Genomic DNA, 23,423 nt, shown 5'->3' with positions numbered 1-23,423 from the left:
TACAAAACAAATATAAACATTTATTGAACTTCAGAATAAAGAGACGGACAGACATGATGGAAGTGTTGAAGCGGGAGCCGCGGTGGAATCTCAGCCGGACTCACGTGGATCTGTGAACACACACACACACACACACACACACACACACACACACACACACACACACACACACACAGCATCAGTCTCTGACCGTCACACCTATCAATCGGTCTGTATATATTAGGGATGCAACAACAGTTTGGGTGGGAAAAATTTAATTTAGGAAAAACTCTTATTTTTGTTAAGTTGTAAATGCTTTATGATTTATATATTATTTTAATTAGACATGCTTTTGATGACATAAGCTGAGGATGCAACAACAGTCCACGGTTCAACACACACCTCGGTTCTGGGTTCGGTTTATTGCTGTTCTTAGGCGACAGGAACAGAAAGAGGTTCAGGAGAACATGTTTTTATTGCAAAACTCTTTCTTTATGTTACTTAAAAGACTTGAAAACCCTTAATTAAACTTAACATTACTTTAAAACCCTTGCACACATTCCCGGTGTATTGTATAATATAAAATAAATACAAACATTTACAGTGGCAGCTCAGAGATGTACAGCAGCCTTTAAGCGTGAAATTAATGAATAAATGTAAAATTAAAACACTGTAGTCTTCAATATAAAATATACATTGATTAAAAGCTACTGTATTAAAGTGTTTTTCATTATTCAAGAGCAGTGAGTGATTTTCTCGTCAAAAATAAAATAATAATAATAATTTTGTGTACTGTGCTAATTAATTGAGATTTCTTACAGCTCTTACAGGTTGTTGGCCTTGTCTGTTTCGTTGCTTCTATTGCTCTCCCCTTTTTTGTAAGTCGCTTTGGATAAAAGCGTCTGCTAAATGATTAAATGTAATGTAATGTAAATGTCTTTTGTTTAATGAGCATCATTTTAGAGGTGAACTGTCCCTTTAAGGACGAGTTTTCACTATAGGCTACTGTCACTTTAAGACCTGCTCATCTCACACACACACGACTTTACTTTTACTTTAGGCATAACCGACTGTGTTCATATATGTTAACCGTGTGTGTGTGTGTGTGTGTGTGACAGTATTAGCGTAGTAACACACTCAGTCCAGTAATCGCGTGTGAGACAGCCTTTAGTGCGTGTGTTTAATAGGGATGGGCGATATCTTACCGTTTGCGATATATCGGTAAAAATTCTCACCGTGATAAGAATTAGTCTTCCTGCGAAAATAACGTTAAAGCCTATGTTGATGACCCATTCGCATCTCGCGCAGCGTGTAAACCACCATGGCGGACGCTGAGGAGTCTATTGCTGAAGGAGGAGCTGGAGCTGGCACACACACACACACACACACACACACACACGGATATTGGCACGCGATGAGCACTTGGACTGAGCGCTTGAGAGATCTGCAATCCGTAAAGCGCGCTACTTCAGTTAATCTCAATGAACACGCGGTGTATCTGACGCTCAGTAAACACTAGTGTGTGTGTGAGAGGTGTCCGCCTGAGAGCGCTCAGTCTCTCACACACACACACTCACACTCACAAAGAGAGAGTCTAATGCGCAAGCGGCGATCTCAACCCGTTTGGACTCCAGCAGATCAGTTCAAGCAACCGCTGAACGTGATTAATATCCATCAACCCAGCGACTCCTCAAGCCGCAGTGCGCTTCATATTGTTATTAGTAGAAGTCGTAGTAACATTATCTTTATCAGTTTTATGTTTAGTGTGTTTTTCCTACAGAAACACTGAATGACGAACCATCTCTCACGATCCACCAGCAGTCCTTCAGTTCAAATGAAACAGATCCATTCGTACATTATCACCAGTTCAAATGAAAAACGTTCGATCATTAAATCATTATTTGCTATTGTTTTGTAATCTGGAGACATGGTTGGGGTTATTACGTTTGCCAGGGCTCGACATTAACGCTGGTCCGGGACAAGTGGGTGTTTTAAAGGGACAGTGGAAGAGAACTTACTGGCCCGACGGTCAAGAGGCGGATTAAAACACATCCACTAGCGGATCACCAAGTGCAAGAGTGGCTGAGCATTAGTTTAGTGTAAGCGGCGATCGATAGTGCTGATATAATGACCTGACGATAATAAGGTCGATCTGTTGACGCTCGTGCAGCCTCTCGAGGAGAGATTACAACACTAGAGCGATTTTCCTGAATACATCACGACTGAAAATGACGCTGCTTTCATACGACAGCTCCATAAACGACTCCTGAACATTCACTTAACGTCACTTACGTTTGAGATGCAATATTGAGTGTTTTGTTCTATTTTAGCAGCGAAAATCGTTCATTTGCAGAACCGTAACGCGTCTCACTGCAACAAGTGTTACTGAACGATTCAGTGTTTGAATGAATCGTTTGGAAGAACGACTCTGACTCGCTCATTAAGACGGCCACCTGCTGCCCCCTGCTGGAGGGTTAGTTTCATGTTTAAACATTTCTTTCCAACATTTCTTTTTTATCTATTCAAAACTACAAATCTCTAAACATTATTTAACGCAGTTGTTTTTATCCGGTTTAAATTATTTAATTTGATTGGTAACAGCCCTTATAGTGTCTTATTTTAATTTAATGTATTTATCAAATTTAACAATATAAAACTAAACCTGAAGTATAGCCTATATTTAATAAGATTAGGGGGAAATGCCCTTTAGAAGATAAAAATATCACACATTTGAAATGATTAAATATAGATATATATAAAATCACAAATATGCAGATTTAAAGCAGCACTAGGTAACTTTTTAACCTTCATAATATATTTTTTAGACTCTTGTGATGATAAATCGACTTACAATAGGTTGAATGACACGTCTGCCATAGCCTGATGGGGTCTGTATCGTTTTTAATCGTACTTTTAAACTTCGGGTTTCGGGTAGTAACCCGAGAAAAAGAAAAGAACTACAAAACTCGACTGCTTTACGGCATATACGTCACTTCCACCAACACACACACCTCCTTACATTCAGACGTGCGAGCCCAACTTTGTTCATCAGATAATATAGTCACGTCCGAAGCAGCACAGAGAAATAAGAAAGAAAAGGTTTTGTTGGAGGAAAGCAATAAGAGGAAATGAAAAAATGATGGGATTAAAGGCAGGACGAGGATCAAAATGTGACCAGCGTTTGCTCGTCGGCGTGAGCTGAAGGAGGCGTGCCCGACCGATGCTGTCCTGCTTGTTATGGTGATTACCTACCACTCAAACACTGAACTGAAGTATCATATAGATTCTGTAAAACGCTAACCAATAGACTACTATAATGACGCTGGCTTGTAAACGTGAGCATCGTGATTATTTGGCGTTTGAAAAAAATAAAACCCATGAAATTATATTCATATGACATGCTGGAGCATATGCCACTGACTGTAACGTTACCTGGGATGAAGACATTTCACACGCGACGCCAGAAGAACTCCTCTCGCAGTTTTCAGGGGAACTGCTGCACCGACCCGCGGGAGGCTTTTATGAAGTTATTTGGCCGCACCGCACCACTGTATATATTTTTACAACCCGCCGCGCACCCGCGACCTTTAAATAGACATACGGGGTCCGCGGGTTATGAGACGAACCGCGCATCACTAGTTCAGGGCTATCAGGGCTGTCATGTCAACAAATGCATGCGCGATGGCGTCCCCTGTTGTAGGAGGACAGCTCTTACGACAGTATTTGAGGACATTATTTTTTCCAAACTGTAGGGGGACCCCGAGAGCAAAAGTAGCCAAGTGGGGCTTTAAATATGTCAAAGCTGACTGAACATTGGTAACACACACACAAAAATGTAATAAAAATCTAACTTTTTTCCAGACAAGCAAATGTTTTACTCGGACAAGTGAGTATCGATTTACATCTATAATGAGCGCTCTACTGCCTGAAGGACGTGAGCGTGAGCGTGAGCGTGAGCGTGAGCGTGAGCATGCCTAATGCCGAGCCCTGCGACGGCTGTCAGCAACGTGAGGATATGAACAGACACAATCTGTGCTCGCACCGCAAACCTGTCCTTATTGTTTGTGTTGAGTGACGTTTTCAGCACAGCTGCATCATTTAAACATTACCTGCACTTTACAGAAGGATAACTGCAACGTTTAATATCCTAAAGGCTGGTGTTTGGATTAAGGGTTTTATTATTGATTATCCAGATTAAGGGTTTTATTATTCTTTTATGTATTAGGGGACTATTTCACGACGGGTACGTTCTGCTTTAGCTCATGGTTTGTTTTTCTGGGGCTCTCACGAGAGTGTGTAGCCAGAAACACTGGGAATGGTCCTACATTTATCGTCATTGATATCGTCATCGCAATAAATACCAGAAAATATTACGATACATGTATTAGTCCATCCAGCGAGGCTCTAAAGTGCAGGAAATGATGAGCTGTGGGGATTGTGAATAACTGTAGTGTGAGTATGACTCTCAGCACAGACTCCGACACAAACAGAAATAATTCATTAAATGCAAAACCGCAACACACACACAACTCACAAGTGCGCACTGAACGGCTCAGTCTTATATTGAGTATTGTGGCATCCCTAATACACACACACACGCGCGCTCAGACTCCAGGACCCTCAATCTGAGCGTCTGCCGATCACATCACTGGAGAAACACACCGCTGACCCGATGGGCTGGGGTCAGAGGTCACTCACTTGGGTTTGGTCTCGGCATCGGTGACCTGTCGTATGTACACGGCGTCGGCGGGGTGTGAGACGTCCCCCTGCTCCTGCATGTATGAGGAGGCGATGGCCAGCAGCGAGCCGTCCACACTGAAGGCCAGAGACGCGATGCTGGTCGGGTAGCGGTGGAACTGGCACAGACGCTTCTTATTAAACGGGTCCCAGATGTTCACGAAGCCGTCGGAGCCGCCTGCGCACACACACACACACACATACACACACACACAGAGACACACACACAGAGACACACACACACAGAGACACACACACACAGAGACACACACACACAGAGACACACACACAGAGACACACACACAGAGACACACACACAGAGACACACACACACACACACACAGAGACACACACACAAACACACAGAGAGACACACACACACACACACACACACACACACAGAAACACACACACACACAGAGACACACACAGAGACACACACAGAGACACACACACACACAGAGACACACACACACACACACACACACACAGAGACACACACACACACACACACAGAGACACACACACACACACACACACACAGAGACACACACACACACACACATAGAGACACACATACACACACACAGAGACACACACACACACACAGAGACACACACACACAGAGACACACACACACAGAGACACACACACACAGAGACACACACACACAGAGACACACACAATTCTTAAGCACAAGAGTGAGTGTGTGTGTGTGTGTGTGTGTGTGTGTGTGTGTGTGTGTGTGTGTGTGTGTGTGTGTGTGTGTGTGTGTGTGTGCGGGGTCCTCACCGGTGGCGAAGGTGTTGTGGACGCTATGGAAGGAGATGGCGTTGACTGGATAAACCTGCTCGATGCCGCTCTCCTTCAGTCTGTGTGTGTGTGTGTGTGTGTGTGTGTGTGTGTGTGTGTGTGTGTGTGTGTGTGTGTGTGTGTGTGTGTGTGGTCCTCACCGGTGGCGAAGGTGTTGTGGACGCTGTGGAAGGAGATGGCGTTGACTGGATAAACCTGCTCGATGCCGCTCTCCTTCAGTCTGTGTGTGTGTGTGTGTGTGTGTGTGTGTGTGTGTGTGTGTGTGTGTGTGTGTGTGTGTGTGTGTGTGTGTGGTCCTCACCGGTGGCGAAGGTGTTGTGGACGCTGTGGAAGGAGATGGCGTTGACTGGATAAACCTGCTCGATGCCGCTCTCCTTCAGTCTGTGTGTGTGTGTGTGTGTGTGTGTGTGTGTGTGTGTGTGTGTGTGTGTGTGTGTGGTCCTCACCGGTGGCGAAGGTGTTGTGGACGCTGTGGAAGGAGATGGCGTTGACTGGATAAACCTGCTCGATGCCGCTCTCCTTCAGTCTGTGGCACTTGAAGGCGTATTTCTTCTTCTGCACCTCCAGACTGGGGTCCAGATACTCCACTGCCACGCGGCCCTCGATCGAGCTCAGCACGTAGCCCTGAAACACACACACCGTTAGCGGAGCGCTCACACACACACACACACACTCAGATACTCCTTAAAGTCAAGCAGTGAGCGTTTGCTTCTTCTTCAGACACTCGAGCTGTTTCTGTGCCTAAATCTGCCAGGATCAAACCTCCAAACGTTAGCAGATGATCTCGGATCTCCGCCGTATAGGGTTAGGGTTATATCTCCGCCGTATAGGGTTAGGGTTATATCTCCGCCGTATAGGGTTAGGGTTATATCTCCGCCGTATAGGGTTAGGGTTATATCTCCGCCGTATAGGGTTAGGGTTATATCTCCGCCGTATAGGGTTAGGGTTATATCTCCGCCGTATAGGGTTAGGGTTATATCTCCGCCGTATAGGGTTAGGGTAATATCTCCGCCGTATAGGGTTAGGGTTATATCTCCGCCGTATAGGGTTAGGGTTATATCTCCGCCGTATAGGGTTAGGGTTATATCCCCGCCGTATAGGGTTAGGGTTATATCCCCGCCGTATAGGGTTAGGGTAATATCCCCGCCGTATAGGGTTAGGGTAATATCTCCGCCGTATAGGGTTAGGGTTATATCTCCGCCGTATAGGGTTAGGGTTATATCTCCGCCGTATAGGGTTAGGGTTATATCTCCGCCGTATAGGGTTAGGGTTATATCTCCGCCGTATAGGGTTAGGGTTATATCTCCGCCGTATAGGGTTAGGGTAATATCTCCGCCGTATAGGGTTAGGGTTATATCTCCGCCGTATAGGGTTAGGGTAATATCTCCGCCGTATAGGGTTAGGGTAATATCTCCGCCGTATAGGGTTAGGGTAATATCTCCGCCGTATAGGGTTAGGGTAATATCTCCGCCGTATAGGGTTAGGGTTATATCTCCGCCGTATAGGGTTAGGGTTATATCTCCGCCGTATAGGGTTAGGGTTATATCTCCGCCGTATAGGGTTAGGGTTATATCTCCGCCGTATAGGGTTAGGGTTATATCTCCGCCGTATAGGGTTAGGGTTATATCTCCGCCGTATAGGGTTAGGGTTATATCTCCGCCGTATAGGGTTAGGGTTATATCTCCGCCGTATAGGGTTAGGGTTATATCTCCGCCGTATAGGGTTAGGGTTATATCTCCGCCGTATAGGGTTAGGGTAATATCTCCGCCGTATAGGGTTAGGGTTATATCTCCGCCGTATAGGGTTAGGGTTATATCTCCGCCGTATAGGGTTAGGGTTATATCTCCGCCGTATAGGGTTAGGGTTATATCTCCGCCGTATAGGGTTAGGGTAATATCTCCGCCGTATAGGGTTAGGGTAATATCTCCGCCGTATAGGGTTAGGGTTATATCTCCGCCGTATAGGGTTAGGGTTATATCTCCGCCGTATAGGGTTAGGGTTATATCTCCGCCGTATAGGGTTAGGGTTATATCTCCGCCGTATAGGGTTAGGGTAATATCTCCGCCGTATAGGGTTAGGGTAATATCTCCGCCGTATAGGGTTAGGGTTATATCTCCGCCGTATAGGGTTAGGGTTATATCTCCGCCGTATAGGGTTAGGGTTATATCTCCGCCGTATAGGGTTAGGGTTATATCTCCGCCGTATAGGGTTAGGGTTATATCTCCGCCGTATAGGGTTAGGGTTATATCTCCGCCGTATAGGGTTAGGGTTATATCTCCGCCGTATAGGGTTAGGGTTATATCTCCGCCGTATAGGGTTAGGGTTATATCTCCGCCGTATAGGGTTAGGGTTATATCTCCGCCGTATAGGGTTAGGGTTATATCTCCGCCGTATAGGGTTAGGGTAATATCTCCGCCGTATAGGGTTAGGGTAATATCTCCGCCGTATAGGGTTAGGGTTATATCTCCGCCGTATAGGGTTAGGGTTATATCTCCGCCGTATAGGGTTAGGGTTATATCTCCGCCGTATAGGGTTAGGGTAATATCTCCGCCGTATAGGGTTAGGGTTATATCTCCGCCGTATAGGGTTAGGGTTATATCTCCGCCGTATAGGGTTAGGGTTATATCTCCGCCGTATAGGGTTAGGGTTATATCTCCGCCGTATAGGGTTAGGGTTATATCTCCGCCGTATAGGGTTAGGGTTATATCTCCGCCGTATAGGGTTAGGGTTATATCTCCGCCGTATAGGGTTAGGGTTATATCTCCGCCGTATAGGGTTAGGGTTATATCTCCGCCGTATAGGGTTAGGGTAATATCTCCGCCGTATAGGGTTAGGGTTATATCTCCGCCGTATAGGGTTAGGGTTATATCTCCGCCGTATAGGGTTAGGGTTATATCTCCGCCGTATAGGGTTAGGGTTATATCTCCGCCGTATAGGGTTAGGGTTATATCTCCGCCGTATAGGGTTAGGGTTATATCTCCGCCGTATAGGGTTAGGGTTATATCTCCGCCGTATAGGGTTAGGGTTATATCTCCGCCGTATAGGGTTAGGGTTATATCTCCGCCGTATAGGGTTAGGGTTATATCTCCGCCGTATAGGGTTAGGGTTATATCTCCGCCGTATAGGGTTAGGGTTATATCTCCGCCGTATAGGGTTAGGGTTATATCTCCGCCGTATAGGGTTAGGGTTATATCTCCGCCGTATAGGGTTAGGGTTATATCTCCGCCGTATAGGGTTAGGGTTATATCTCCGCCGTATAGGGTTAGGGTTATATCTCCGCCGGATAGGGTTAGGGTTATATCTCCGCCGTATAGGGTTAGGGTTATATCTCCGCCGTATAGGGTTAGGGTTATATCTCCGCCGTATAGGGTTAGGGTTATATCCCCGCCGTATAGGGTTAGGGTTATATCCCCGCCGTATAGGGTTAGGGTTATATCCCCGCCGTATAGGGTTAGGGTTATATCCCCGCCGTATAGGGTTAGGGTTATATCTCCGCCGTATAGGGTTAGGGTTATATCTCCGCCGTATAGGGTTAGGGTTATATCTCCGCCGTATAGGGTTAGGGTTATATCTCCGCCGTATAGGGTTAGGGTTATATCTCCGCCGTATAGGGTTAGGGTTATATCTCCGCCGTATAGGGTTAGGGTTATATCTCCGCCGTATAGGGTTAGGGTTATATCCCCGCCGTATAGGGTTAGGGTTATATCTCCGCCGTATAGGGTTAGGGTTATATCTCCGCCGTATAGGGTTAGGGTTATATCTCCGCCGTATAGGGTTAGGGTTATATCTCCGCCGTATAGGGTTAGGGTTATATCTCCGCCGTATAGGGTTAGGGTTATATCTCCGCCGTATAGGGTTAGGGTTATATCTCCGCCGTATAGGGTTAGGGTTATATCTCCGCCGTATAGGGTTAGGGTTATATCTCCGCCGTATAGGGTTAGGGTTATATCTCCGCCGTATAGGGTTAGGGTTATATCTCCGCCGTATAGGGTTAGGGTTATATCTCCGCCGTATAGGGTTAGGGTTATATCTCCGCCGTATAGGGTTAGGGTTATATCTCCGCCGTATAGGGTTAGGGTTATATCTCCGCCGTATAGGGTTAGGGTTATATCTCCGCCGTATAGGGTTAGGGTTATATCTCCGCCGTATAGGGTTAGGGTAATATCTCCGCCGTATAGGGTTAGGGTTATATCTCCGCCGTATAGGGTTAGGGCTATATCTCCGCCGTATAGGGTTAGGGTTATATCTCCGCCGTATAGGGTTAGGGTTATATCTCCGCCGTATAGGGTTAGGGCTATATCTCCGCCGTATAGGGTTAGGGCTATATCTCCGCCGTATAGGGTTAGGGCTATATCTCCGCCGTATAGGGTTAGGGTTATATCCCCGCCGTATAGGGTTAGGGTTATATCCCCGCCGTATAGGGTTAGGGTTATATCCCCGCCGTATAGGGTTAGGGTTATATCTCCGCCGTATAGGGTTAGGGTTATATCTCCGCCGTATAGGGTTAGGGTTATATCTCCGCCGTATAGGGTTAGGGTAATATCTCCGCCGTATAGGGTTAGGGTTATATCTCCGCCGTATAGGGTTAGGGTTATATCCCCGCCGTATAGGGTTAGGGTTATATCTCCGCCGTATAGGGTTAGGGTTATATCTCCGCCGTATAGGGTTAGGGTTATATCTCCGCCGTATAGGGTTAGGGTTATATCTCCGCCGTATAGGGTTAGGGTTATATCTCCGCCGTATAGGGTTAGGGTTATATCTCCGCCGTATAGGGTTAGGGTTATATCTCCGCCGTATAGGGTTAGGGTTATATCTCCGCCGTATAGGGTTAGGGTTATATCTCCGCCGTATAGGGTTAGGGTTATATCTCCGCCGTATAGGGTTAGGGTTATATCTCCGCCGTATAGGGTTAGGGTAATATCTCCGCCGTATAGGGTTAGGGTTATATCTCCGCCGTATAGGGTTAGGGTTATATCTCCGCCGTATAGGGTTAGGGTTATATCTCCGCCGTATAGGGTTAGGGTTATATCTCCGCCGTATAGGGTTAGGGTTATATCTCCGCCGTATAGGGTTAGGGTTATATCTCCGCCGTATAGGGTTAGGGTTATATCTCCGCCGTATAGGGTTAGGGCTATATCTCCGCCGTATAGGGTTAGGGTTATATCTCCGCCGTATAGGTGCGAAGCTGCATTTATTCTGCAAACAGTGATTCAGTGGGGAAATGATAATGCTACAGTATGGGTTATTGTGTGTTTACGGAGTTTGATCTTTTAATATCACCGTCTCAGTGCATTAAGTGTTTATAACGTCCCGAGCCAGAGACGATTATATATTTAAGAGCATCGTTGTTTTCTTCACGGATTTGCAGGGCAATCTGAATCTGTGCCGTCTCACTTGCAAACAAATTGTGTCGCTTTAAAAATCAAATGTGACCCGTCACGGAAACCAGGGACACAAGTCGGCAGCTCTACTTTCGAGCAAAATGAGAAAGAAGCGTTTTCTTCAAATTATGTGATTTTCACTTTTTTGCCGAATCTGTTAGTTGAACTCACGAAGAAGCCTCTCCGTGTCTGAGATGGCATCAAAGGTCCCGTTCGTTGCGATTCCATCTTTAAACTTTAGTTAGTGTGTAATGTTGCTGTTAGAGCATAAATAATACCTGTGCAATTATAGAGCTCAAAGCTCAATGCCAAGCGAGATATTTTATTGACCAGAAGTTTCCTTTCAGCGCCGACAGCGAGCGGCTGGTCTGGACTACACCGCTGCACTTCCTGCTGTGATGACGGCACGAGAACCGTCTGTTGACGAACCCTCCGCCCACAAGAACACACACATTCGGGGGCGTGGTCCTTTTGCTCTCGCAGGTCGAGAGTAGGAAGCGTTGTTTTTGTAGAGTGTGTTTGTCGTCATGCCATTGAACCGCTGTTATTTTCATCCCGGAGTCAGATCACCTTTGTCTGGCCTTCCCACGGACGTTGTACGGAGAGGTCAATAAAACGATGTGCAGCACATTTAGCTGAGGACTGCTTCCTCAATCTCAGTCAGTTTAATGCCAGATTCGCAGAAAGATTATTCTTAAGAGATGACGCGGTTCCCTCTTTGTCTGGAGAAGGCGTTGTTTATGAGCCATAACCGGTAAGTGTATTTTATTATTTAAGTCGGTCCGTTTAACAGTTTATGTAACTCATGACACAAAGTGCAACGCTGTTTAGCTTTGTTAACTAACGTTAGATGCAGAGGTGGGTAGTAACGAATTACATTTACTTCGTTACATTTACTTGAGTACATTTTTTGGGTAACTTGTACTTTTAGAGTATATTTAAAAATGGGTACTTTTACTTTTACTCAAGTACATTTCTTGTGAAAAAACTGTACTTTTACTTCGTTACATTCGGTGGCGTTCCTCCGCTACTGTCAATGATGATAGTTAATTATATATTTTAAAATAAGTTATGAATTGTTCGCAAGTCTCGCGAAACGTTGGAGAGGCTGCTTCGCGAGAGGTGGATATGCATCACCCGCATAAAATTAGCACGCGTTTAGTCAGAAGATGATGGCCGAAGCAGAGGGAGATGTGTGTGAGCTACGGCAGATCACCCGTACGTGGCTTCAAGCTCAGCCTGTTTTCAGTCAAAGATGTCAAAAAGAACAGTTTCATAAACTAATGCATGCTGTGTTCACCAAAACGAACTGACATCTCAGCATACATTAATTCCAGCTCCAACCTGAGAAAACAGCGGTAAGTGTAACAATGATGCCTATATTTGAACACTATTAATGGTATTTGGTAACTATGGGCACTTTTCCTTTATTGTAATACTATTTCACACACTGTCCGAGTGTTTTCCTCATATGCGCTCTTGTACAAGCTTTGACAAATCGTTTGAATCCTCCGAACACACGTCCACAAACAAACGTTCACATCTGCACATTTACATATCTTTTTTTTCTCATAAAACAAGCAACCTCATTGGCAAAATATACCTGTGGCAATGTTTTTGCAAACCACAAAATACGTACCAATACACTGCAGTGTCCAACAGAAATGAACACTATCAGAAAAACTGCATTTTTTAGTCTATGGTTTGTAAACTAAAACATTTTGAATTTTGCGTCACAGCTCCATGTTCTGCTTTTCTGATTCACCAACTTGCTCGATAGCTCAGCTGATACAGATTTGTATTTGCAATGCGAAAAGCTTGAGAACGAACCCCGTGAAGAACGAATCATGATAAGAGCTCAAAGACGAGTTCTAAACACAAGCTAAAAATACATGGACACAATTTTATTTTTGTCACATTTGCTTTTGTTAACACTTTCGGGTGGGTTTAGTGTGGGTGTACGTTAAAAACACAACGTAACAAAACATGTCAGATTCACGCAAATCTGTTCTGGAAAAAAATAAGCTTTTAGCGCCACCCAGTGGACATTTCACTTCGAAACTGTCGCAATATGTACGTATTGGTTCATATTTTGTGGTTTGCAAAAACGTTGCCATAGGTACTGATGAGATCAGGCTAAAAACGAAACAAATTGAATAGCCTAATGTAACATCTTGCATTTATATACACATCCGGACAGACAACAGTCTGCAGTGTATATATACATTTAAAAATGGGACTGTATTTTTAAGAATGCATATACTTATAAAAATATAAGAACAAAGTATGTTTTAAAAAGAGCTGTGGTTAGCCCAGCACACCATTAATTTACACTGTTTAACCATTAAACACACACACACACACACACACACACATATACATTATATATATATATATGTATATGTGTGTGTGTGTGTGTGTGTGTGTGTGTGTGTGTGTGTGTGTGTGTGTGTGTGTGTGTGTGTGTGTGTGTGTGTGTGTGTGTGTGTGTGTGTGTGTGTGTGTATATATAGCTCTATATATATATATATAGCTCTCTAAGTAGTCTGAAATTCAGGGTTTTTGGATCTTATCAATCAGATCGAAAGTAACTAGTAACTAAGTACTTGAGTAGTTTTTTCATCTAATACTTTTTTACTCTTACTCAAGTAACTATTACAATTGTTACTTTTACTTGGGTAAAGATTTTGGCTACTCTACCCACCTCTGGTTAGATGTTAATTGAAACTAATCCGAAATACGTATCATATAAAAGTGTAGTAATTCGGGAAGCGCTGGCCCAATCAGAACTCGTTACGTATTTCTAAAGGAGGGACTTCATAGCACAAGGAAATCATCAGGCTGTTTGTAGGAGAGGAAACAGCGCTGGACAGATCAGACAACGGTGTGAAAAATACTGTGCTTTTACACGCGAAACATGAACTCATGTTATAATGCACACTGTAAACACAATCAAAGCTAAGAAAACACGCGAAGAACGGGACCTTTAACGGTGTATTTAAAAGCGTATATTTTGCGGCTGAAATCGCCTTGTTTTGTCTGTGTGTATTTCCATCCTGGCGTTTGTTATTGCCCCGCCCTCTAAGGGCCGCGTGGCTCATTATTAATGCAGCGCTCTGGCCGGCTGTAGAGATGATCTGAGCGGCGATGAAAGCGGAATAAGACTGAATAATACCCTAATCTACAACTGAGCGAAGATGAGGAAGAGGAAGAATGTGTCAGACTGGCGTCAGACGAGTGTGACGTAAGAAATCAGAGGCGATATCGATAGTGACATCTGACGGGGATAAAGGCAGAGGAATGGCTCAACTCTAAGAAACAGAAAAGTATTCTTGCAGATCTCGTTGCCTCCAGTGAAATGAGTCGTCCGGGCACACGTTCTGTCTGCCGGGGTCTCAGTGGATGTGCTGAGCGTCTGTGTGAAGCGGATAAAGGCAGAGGAATGGGTGAAGGCCGTCACCGCGGCTGTAGTGTAGGGGTAAGGCGCAGGGCATCAAGGTTTGACGCAACTCCATCAGAGGTTCGATCCGCCTTTTGCTACACTCTCTAACCGAGAAACACTTATTAATAAACACGTTAGATGCTTTATTTCCACTTTTGTAATATTTTCTCAATTCTTTTTGAAAATAAATGCCTTCCCGATCTGATATGTGATGGGAAAAGGAGTAGAGAGAGTGTGGCAGAAGGCGGATCGAACCTCTGATGGAGTTGCGTCAAACCTTGATGCCCTGCGCCTTACCCCTACACTACAGCCGCGGTGACGGCCTTCACCCATTCCTCTGCCTTTATCCGCTTCGAACAGACGCTCAGCACATCCACTGAGACCCCGGCAGACAGAACGTGTGCCCGACGACTCATTTCACTGGAGGCAACGAGATCTGCAAGAATACTTTTCTGTTTCTTATGGAGTGTGTTTCCATAAACACCGACGTTTGTGGTTTTGTGTTCATCCTAAGAACACACACACACCTGTTTGTTGGGGAAGGCCCGTATGCAGCGCGTCTGGTACTTCAGGCTGGATTCGCGTCTCTGCTGCACGTAGCCCATGTTCCTCAGATCCCACACGAGCACTCTCCGGCCCGCCGTCCCCACAATCAGCCGATCTCCAGCCACGGAGAGTGTGTAGACCTGCAGCACATCAGACTGAGCATTACTCACACACGCTCACACACACACGCTCACACACGCCCACACACACGCCCACACACGCGCTCACACACACGCCCACACACGCCCACACACGCCCACACACGCGCTCACACACGCGCTCACACACGCGCTCACACACACGCTCACACACACGCCCACACACCTTCTCTGGCTGTGTGAATGTCCCAGCATTGCAGGGTGTTCTGGGATCCCACAGCCGGACGGACATATCCCAGCTGCCCGTTACCATGACGTTCACCTCCGGACAGAACTCCACACAGCGGATGGGAGCGTCGTGAGTCCCGACGATCGTATCTAAGGAGAGCTTAAGTGTAAGTCGCTGAGTGTGTTAAGCCCTATTCATATTTTATATGTCCACTAGCGATCCGCCTTCGCCAGCAGGCATTAGAGCAGAAGGCTTGAGCTCACCCTGATCCGTGTTGAGATCGTGAGTCTTCAGCTGGTTGTCCAGTCCTCCACTCCACGCGTGAGTCGGATCCTGAAACCACAGCACACACAGAGTTACGCCGCATTCACACGGGGCGTAGGCGTTAACGCTTCCCATTTACTTTGAATGGGTGACATCATCCGTTGCCGAACTGAATTGTGGGTTCCGTCACGGCGCTTCACTCGCGTTGCAAGCGGCAGAAGTTGAAGAATTCTCAACTTTTCAAGCGCCAGCGCAGGCGTCATCCAATCAGATCGCCGTATGCAAATATCCTACAGCAGACGCTAGCCAATTGCGTTCATTACTGCTCCGTGAACCATCCAGACCATAGACCGTTGAAAATCCAGACGCAGCTCCTGGACCACTACGTGATATTCTTCCCGCTGTCGGCGCTTTTTCAGGATTTAATGTACTTAACAGCTTCGTGCACCTGTGCAGTGCGCTGACAACAACTACACGGGCAATCGCACTCGCACATACAACCAAAAAATGCGCTTTTTTGTGTTGTGTTTTGGTCCGAGCGGCAAGTTAATGTGATTGGCTGTTGTCACTATGACGATCGCGTCAGCACCCAGCTTCAGCCACGCCCTCCGTCAAGCGTTAACGCCTACGCCCCGTGTGAATGCGGCGTTAGGCTGCTTCAGACTGCAAGATATTTGTGTCTGTTACGATAGTCGCGGTGTCAGATTAGCGATTTTTACTCCTAAAATCTTGTCGTGTCTGGACTAGAAACATGTCAGACTGCACGCCGCTACTCGACCAATCATCAGCAGCGTGTTTTAGCTGTTTTATGTTTAGAAAAGCGCAAAAATAAAAATAAAACCCGACAAAGGACACGTTCCTGGCTTGCTGGAAGAGGACAGTAAGGGCTGTCAATCCTCCAATGAGAACTTGGAGTAAAGTATTGTTATTTTTATATTAAATGTTTAGTCATTAGCCAGTAGTACAAGCTGGCCACCACAGCGTATTAGTAAATCATCTATTAAGCTTATATTCCCGTAGCGTTACTCGCCGGGTCGCTGAAGGGCTGCCGCTATCCTCCGCCAGCATTTCTCTTTATTATTGGGCCGTGGCCGTCCGTCGAGGACACACCGTACCGGCAGGAGTTCTGGTGCCACAGCTCCACTTTCCTCCATGTTATAACTCCTCCTAAAGTTAGCCGCTCCGTCATCTCTCATGCGTTTCGCCGTGTTTGAAAGCGGTGTACGAAAGCTGTCTGTGCTCCGGTTGGTCAGCGGCACACGTGACGGAGCCTGTCGTGAAGGACCGCTAAAAACATTAAACACGCTAGTCTTTCTGTCGTGAACTATCGCAGACGCGGAGTCGGTTGTCGTATACTATGACACGCTATATTCTTTCGTCCCGACGTCCATTATCGTTTACGAATCCCTACGACACCTTACGTCACACAGATCGTGCCAAATTCAGGCTAATATCGTGCAGTCTGAACCAGACATTAAAGGGTTAGTTCCCCCAATAATGAAATGTGTGTCATTAACTCCTCTCCCTAGTGTCGCTCCACACCCGTCAGACCTCCGCTCATCTTCACACACAGTTTAAGATATTTTATATTTAGTCCGAGAGCGTATGCAAGTGTATGCACACTATACTGTCCATGTCCAGAAAGGGAATAAAAACATCATCACAGTAGTCCATATGAGACATCAGTGGGTTAATTAGAGTCTCTTGAAGCATCCAAAATACATTTGGGTCCAAAAATAACAAAAACTACGACTTTATTCAGCATTGGCTTCTCTTCTGCGTTTGTGTTCAATCCTCAAATAAAGATTCAAACGGTTATGAATCAGTGAATCGAGTCATGATTCGGATCGCGTGTCAAACTGCTGAAATCACGAGTCATTGGCGATCCGAATCATGAATCAACACGCTGACTCATAAACGTTTGAATCTTTATTCTAACCCTTTTAAAGAAAGAGTGCAGGCGGAGATGAAGAGCGAGCAGCGGGTGGCTGTGTCGGTCTTCAGGGGCTAACGATCGGAGAGGTGTACTCACATAGAAAGCGCAGTCCAGAACCGGCGCCAGATGCTGGTACTTCATCCTCATGCTGTTTGCACTGACGTCGTAGAGCCGGACCGTACAGTCCCAGGACGACACCAGCAGGAACTGGGCCGAAACCGGGCTGAACTTCACCGCCGAGATGCTGTCGTCCGGCCCCTGGGTCAGCTTAAACTCGTTAGCTCCCGTCATCTGAACACATTAACGGCTCATTAAACTCCCGTCATATGAACACTTTAACACTGGAGCATTAAAGGGGCAGGATGCAGGAACGAAAGATAGAGGTTAAAATATAAAAATATAGTTTGTCAATACGTTGTTTTCCACCAACTGTTGGAATACTAGTGCTGGGCGGTACGACCAAAAATTTATATGACGATATTTTTCTTTCTAAATTATATCGTTTCACGGTATATGACGGTATTTATTTCCCACAAGTATGACCAGGTGTTAACCACATCTTCTACTGACTGAGAAATAATGCAATAGATTGACTAGAATGCATTATTTTACTGTCATTACTAGCGAATATTGTAGAAGAATTCCACTCTAGAGTAAATACAGAGTTTGCAAAACCGCACAAAATGATGCTGTGGGGAGACGACCAATAAAACACAAGCCTGCAACACACTCATTACAGACACACATTACCATATGACCACGGAGAGAAAAAACACCTCAAGAATTTTAAAAATCGAACATAAACTGCCATAACAAGGGGGAACGCGGAAGAACATTTAAAAGGTCTAATGATATCTTAAATACATTTAAGAAACAAATGACGCAGAAAGAATAAAGCAGTTACTTTTTGCCCAATATTCTTTGAATTGTCAGTCTGTTTAATCTGTATCATTGTATTTAGTGTAGCAGAATAATCTAAGTTGCCATCGCTGCACTGTGTGTGTGTGTGTGTGTGTGTGTGTGTGTGTGTGTGTGTGTGCGTGTGCGTGCGTGTGTGCGTGTGCGTGTGTTAGGGCTGTCAAAATTGCTCAAAAATGACGTTAGGATATTCCCTAAAAAAAAAAACAGGAATATAACTATTCGACATCTGGTTGCGCATTACGTCAATAACAGGACAAATTAACACAGAACTACTTGTATAGGTAGTCTATTTAAGTTTAAACATATTTGCCGATGTATTACTGACACCAAAACAAGTAAATCAACCAATGGCCAAGACCGCAGACCTCACGCTAACGCTCACGCTAACGCTCACGCTGAGCTGATCAAGAGTTTCGTGCAAGCAACTTAAGGTCGCGACTCTTGCCCCAGATATAGCAGGCTTCATTCAGTGACTGAAACGAATATTATTATTAATGTAAGCTTTACCCTAGCTAACCTTAACCCTAACCCTAACCCTAACCCTAACCTTTACAGCGCTCCGAGCGAGCTCTGCTGTGCTAAACATGGAGCTTCTCCTTGAGATGAAGCGGTGACCTTTACTCATGCGCTCTCTCTTCATCAGTACAGTAGCCTACACTTTAGTAATGCTTCTGTTTAACGTTAAATAAAACGAGGCATGCTATGCTAACTGTATCTTACAGAGCTTGCATATAACTATCTCGCGGCTCAACGATTTTACCTCCTAGCGACCAAAATCCAAAGTGCTTGCAGGAATGGCTTTAGATTATATAGGGTTAAAATCTCTTTCTCTGCCGCGGTCGAGTTGGGCTCGGCACTTTCTGCCATCTTCTTTCAGCACTGACTCCTCCTGTGACCTTTGACCTCTCCCTGAACCCTCAGGCCACGCCTCTACTACCGCTGGCATTTTACCACATTTTATTTTTTTATTAGAATATTAATTTTCACCTTCGAAATTTGTTTTTAAAAACTATTTGAATATATATTCGAATTTATAATATTCGTTGACAGCCCTAGTGTCCTTTACATTTCATTTGAAGAAGATGTGATGAAATATGTCCGCATAGGACGCTGCTAGTTCATGTTAGAGCACTAACATTATGAAAAAGGTCCATAAAAAAACTTAAACGCACTCGCTCTGAACGATTCAGATCCCCAAAGTCACGCCGTTTGACACGCGATACGAATCATGAATCGATTCACTGACTCATAACGGTTCGAATCATGAATCGATTCACTGACTCATAACGGTTCGAATCATGAGTCGATTCACTGACTCATAACGGTTTGAATCATGACTCGATTCACTGACTCATAACAGTTTGAATCATGAATCGATTCACTGACTCATAACAGTTTGAATTAGTGCTGCAACGACGCGTCGACGTCATCGATGACGTCGACTACGGAAATACGTCGACGTTCGTGAAATGCGTCGACGCGTCGTGTCAGACGTTCATCTCACGTAATGTTGGCTTCTGCTCCTGGTTCTATCACAAAAACCTAGACCGCGAATATCAAAAGTATGGGAATACTTTAAACAGAGGCCAAACGGTGTTTCCCACACATAGACTTTGTGGCGGACTGCCACATAATCAATAACGGCCGCCACATTCGTCATTCATTCATTTTTACGCTATTTAAAAGACGCACGCATATTCGTTTAGCTGCATTTCCTTAAATTCTCTCTCCGCCCTTTTGCGTGTCTCTTACTCACTCACACACACACACACACGCGCGTTGCATTCGACCGTAAAACAAGTTCTATTTCATTTTGGCGCATTTAGTATGACATAGCTTTTAAAACCAGAGCAGTTGAATAACAGAGTTGCGACACGCCTTCATCACGCGGCAGCGCGCTGTCACGGCGCTCATATAATTCTAAACAAACCAGCGCGGTGTCAATCAATACAGACCAGTGTTTCCCAACCGCGATCCCGAGCAAAAGTTGCGGGGACGCGCTTACACTTCGGTTCATCTCGCATCTGATGACGCATCTTTAATATGGGTTGTAACTTGAAAATAATGCTGTATGTATGTTTCTGTCGATGGATACACGTGCTGACTCCTCAGGTACACTACAACAGCGATAATAAAAGAAAAACGTGGGCAAAACGGTCTCTCTTTGTAAACTTTATAAAACGCATGCTGTACACGTACAGCATATGAGCAGTCATTTTCACCGTCATCACCCCCGTGTAGCCAGGAGACTCGAATGAGAAGATCTGTCTCTGTGCACTCGTCCCAAAGCGCGCAATTATTGAGTTATCTTTCAAATCCTGTGCTTAAACGGACAAACTCACAAAAAGTATGTCAAAATGTCATAGCCTACTCTATGCCTTAAGTGAACTTTATACAGAAAATACGATGACTATCCTTGGGTCTTAAAGGGGCAGTAGCATTCACTGCTGTCTGTTTAATGTCAAACAAAAGATAAAGACATCACTCACTGCTCCTGACTGAATAGCTTTTGTAAGTTTAATAAGGATTATTTTTTAATTTTAAACAGTTAAATGTGTGGTTATTTTACTTTTGATTACTTAATTCCATTTCTCTACCTAAAAACTAATGTTAGACCTACCTGAAAATCCTGAAAAGCATTGTTTATTTTGTTCTCATCTTTGCTCAATAGTATTTATTTGTGCTGCTGCTTCTATTTAAGTTATCTGTTCTTATTTTCTTTATTTTCATTTGACAGTAGTCCTTTTTCCCCTGAACATAGCAAATACCGAACTGTACTGAAACGTGAACCTAAAACCGTGATACAAAGCGAACTTTGAGCAGTCTGTACTGTTACACCTCTAGCGTAACTTATGCGAGGGGGTGCCACAGAATTTTGAAAAATTTCAAAGGCTAAAAAAATTAATCGTTAGATTAGTCGACTAATCGAAAAAATAATCGTTAGATTAGTCGACAGAAAAAATAATCGTTAGTTGCAGCTCTAGTTTGAATCATGAGTCGATTCACTGACTCATAACGGTTCAAATCATGAGTCGATTCACTGACTCATAACGGTTCAAATCATGAATCGATTCACTGACTCATAACGGTTCAAATCATGAATCAATTCACTGACTCATAACGGTTCAAATCATGAATCGATTCACTGACTCATAACGGTTCAAATCATGAATCAATTCACTGACTCATAACGGTTCGAATCATGAATCGATTCACTGACTCATAACGGTTCGAATCATGAGTCGATTCACTGACTCATAACGGTTCGAAGCTTTGTTCTGAAATCGGCCATCACTATATAAGTCGTTATTTAGTGTTTTCCCGCACTAACTCTATTCTGGCCTCTTCATCAATGATTGTAGAGCCGCTGTAGTGAGATGGGCTTTGTAACGACGTCTTTAGTGCCTTTATGGGTCTTGAGAGAGGAAATGACATTGGTGTCAATGAAGGCCTTTCTGAGCCATCGGATTTCAACACTAATATCTTCATCTGTGTGTGAAGATGAGCGGAGGTCTGACGGCTGGCCAACCACAGGAGGAATTAATCACACAATTTACACTACTGGCTGAACTAACGCTTTAAACAACTGCGCTGCGATCCAAACGGTGTTTAAAGCGGCATATACTGGTATTGCGGTATCGTTAAAATTCATATCACAACAAAAATAAATACCGGTATTCGGTATGAACCGGTATACCGACTAACACTACGAAATACTATTGGGTAAACTGACCAAATCAACAATATCACAGTAAAATAACCGCACAGCCAAAAACTTACATACAGCACCTTTAAGTACTGCACTATTTCAAGACTAAGGGTTACAGTTAGACATGATGATTTATGAGATTGTGTGTGTGTGTGTGTGTGTTGCCATTTCGCTTAGTGATCAGATAAGAAGCCACCCAGCAACGGCCTAGCAACCAGCCAGCAACGGCCTAGCAACCAGCCAGCAACCAGCCAGCAACCGCCTAGCATCCAGCCAGCATTGTGGGCATCGTTTTCTTTGCTGACTCTCTTCACACCGGAATAAAGCTCAGAATAAACCCACAGCAATAACAGCTAAACTCCGCTAAATCTGACCTGTAACGCGTTAAACTCCAAGCCCGCGAGATCTCGCCTGACTGAGCCCAATCCCGAGGCTGTGTGTGTTCAATAAGGTGTGTATTATTCACAGCTCGAGTATAACTCTAACATCGGTGTGTTTATTATGGGATATGAGTGTTAAAATCATCACAATGTGCGTTAAACTCACCGCGCTGGTCTGATCTGCTCCTGTTCTGCCGCTCATCGGAGCTCTATTCTGATTGGATGATTTCACAACAGCGCTCTGCACTCATTGGTCCATTTCAAAACTCCCTCTAACGTTATCTAGTGACGATTCGTTAGAAGGATGAACATCCGGGCACGAACGAGAACATGGCAGACAACAAATTCTCGCGAGATGTTGCGTACTTCCGCTCGTTGAGTCAGAGCTGTGGTTATTTATTCTCACTCATTTTCTTTTACTTTTCATTTATTTACAAATATGATCAAGGCCTTATAATCAACATATATCTTTATATTTATGTATATTATTTTTAAAGTGCAAAATGATTCCTCGCGGTATTTTCACGTGATATTTGACCGTGTGAAGGATGATAAAAATGCTTTATTACGAAATATCTGATATGTGTGCGTTAGTTTGATCATTTGCTGTCATTATTTCTTCATTATTCTCAGTGGACAACACGATCATAAAACACTAACACTGGTTCTGAATGCACATATATTTGTCAGACGATTTAAACATTCAAAAGATGTTAAGAAATATGATATAGTAATTTAACGATCTGTTGTCCGAGCTGATGATGATGATTTTTACTCACAAAACTAATATTATATAAAGCATATTTTAATTGAACAGAGAATCACAATCCACAGTTACAGTAACAATACGGAGATGTGGAAAAACTGGGGGAATATTAATATAATAAACCAGATTATAAACCGGATTATAGGAATACATTAAAAGTGTAAGTTCTGATAGCTGTCTGTTTCTTCGAGGGTAATGTAGACTCAATATAATATTCCCTTT

The 23,423-nt window shown here is 44.4% G+C and overlaps 1 protein-coding gene across 2 annotated transcripts; it reads right to left on the bottom strand.

The window, feature by feature from the left end:
• bub3 (BUB3 mitotic checkpoint protein) lies at positions 1-22,733 on the bottom strand. Of its 2 annotated transcripts, XM_067430410.1 has the most exons (8): positions 22,602-22,733; positions 17,522-17,716; positions 15,489-15,558; positions 15,223-15,374; positions 14,880-15,038; positions 5,976-6,153; positions 4,678-4,894; positions 1-110 (listed from the first exon to the last, which is right to left on the bottom strand). In XM_067430410.1, the coding sequence occupies exons 1-8, from the start codon at positions 22,635-22,637 to the stop codon at positions 101-103; spliced, it is 1,017 nt and encodes a 338-aa protein (XP_067286511.1). In that variant the 5' UTR covers positions 22,638-22,733; the 3' UTR covers positions 1-100. The 2 variants fall into 2 exon arrangements, with proteins under 2 accessions (XP_067286511.1, XP_067286512.1); XM_067430411.1 differs by lacking the exon at positions 1-110 and having other exon boundaries at positions 4,674-4,894.
• Between the last annotated feature and the right edge of the window lie 690 nt (positions 22,734-23,423).

The sequence above is a fragment of the Pseudorasbora parva genome, chromosome 21, assembly GCF_024679245.1.
Source record: "Pseudorasbora parva isolate DD20220531a chromosome 21, ASM2467924v1, whole genome shotgun sequence".
NCBI lineage: Eukaryota > Metazoa > Chordata > Actinopteri > Cypriniformes > Gobionidae > Pseudorasbora > Pseudorasbora parva.
This window is presented reverse-complemented; position numbering and strand designations above follow the sequence as displayed.

What these genes read in the sequence shown, in the direction of transcription:
- bub3 (XM_067430410.1), bottom strand. Translation starts at nt 22,637, where the DNA reads ATGAGCGGCAGAACAGGAGCAGATCAGACCAGCGCG. An exon ending in GAGCAGATCAGACCAGCGCG is followed by an intron (nt 17,717 to 22,601) that starts GTGAGTTTAACG and finishes TAATGTGTTCAG; the next exon opens with ATGACGGGAGCTAACGAGTT. An exon ending in GGGCCTTCCCCAACAAACAG is followed by an intron (nt 6,154 to 14,879) that starts GTGTGTGTGTGT and finishes TGTGTGTTTCAG; the next exon opens with GGCTACGTGCTGAGCTCGAT.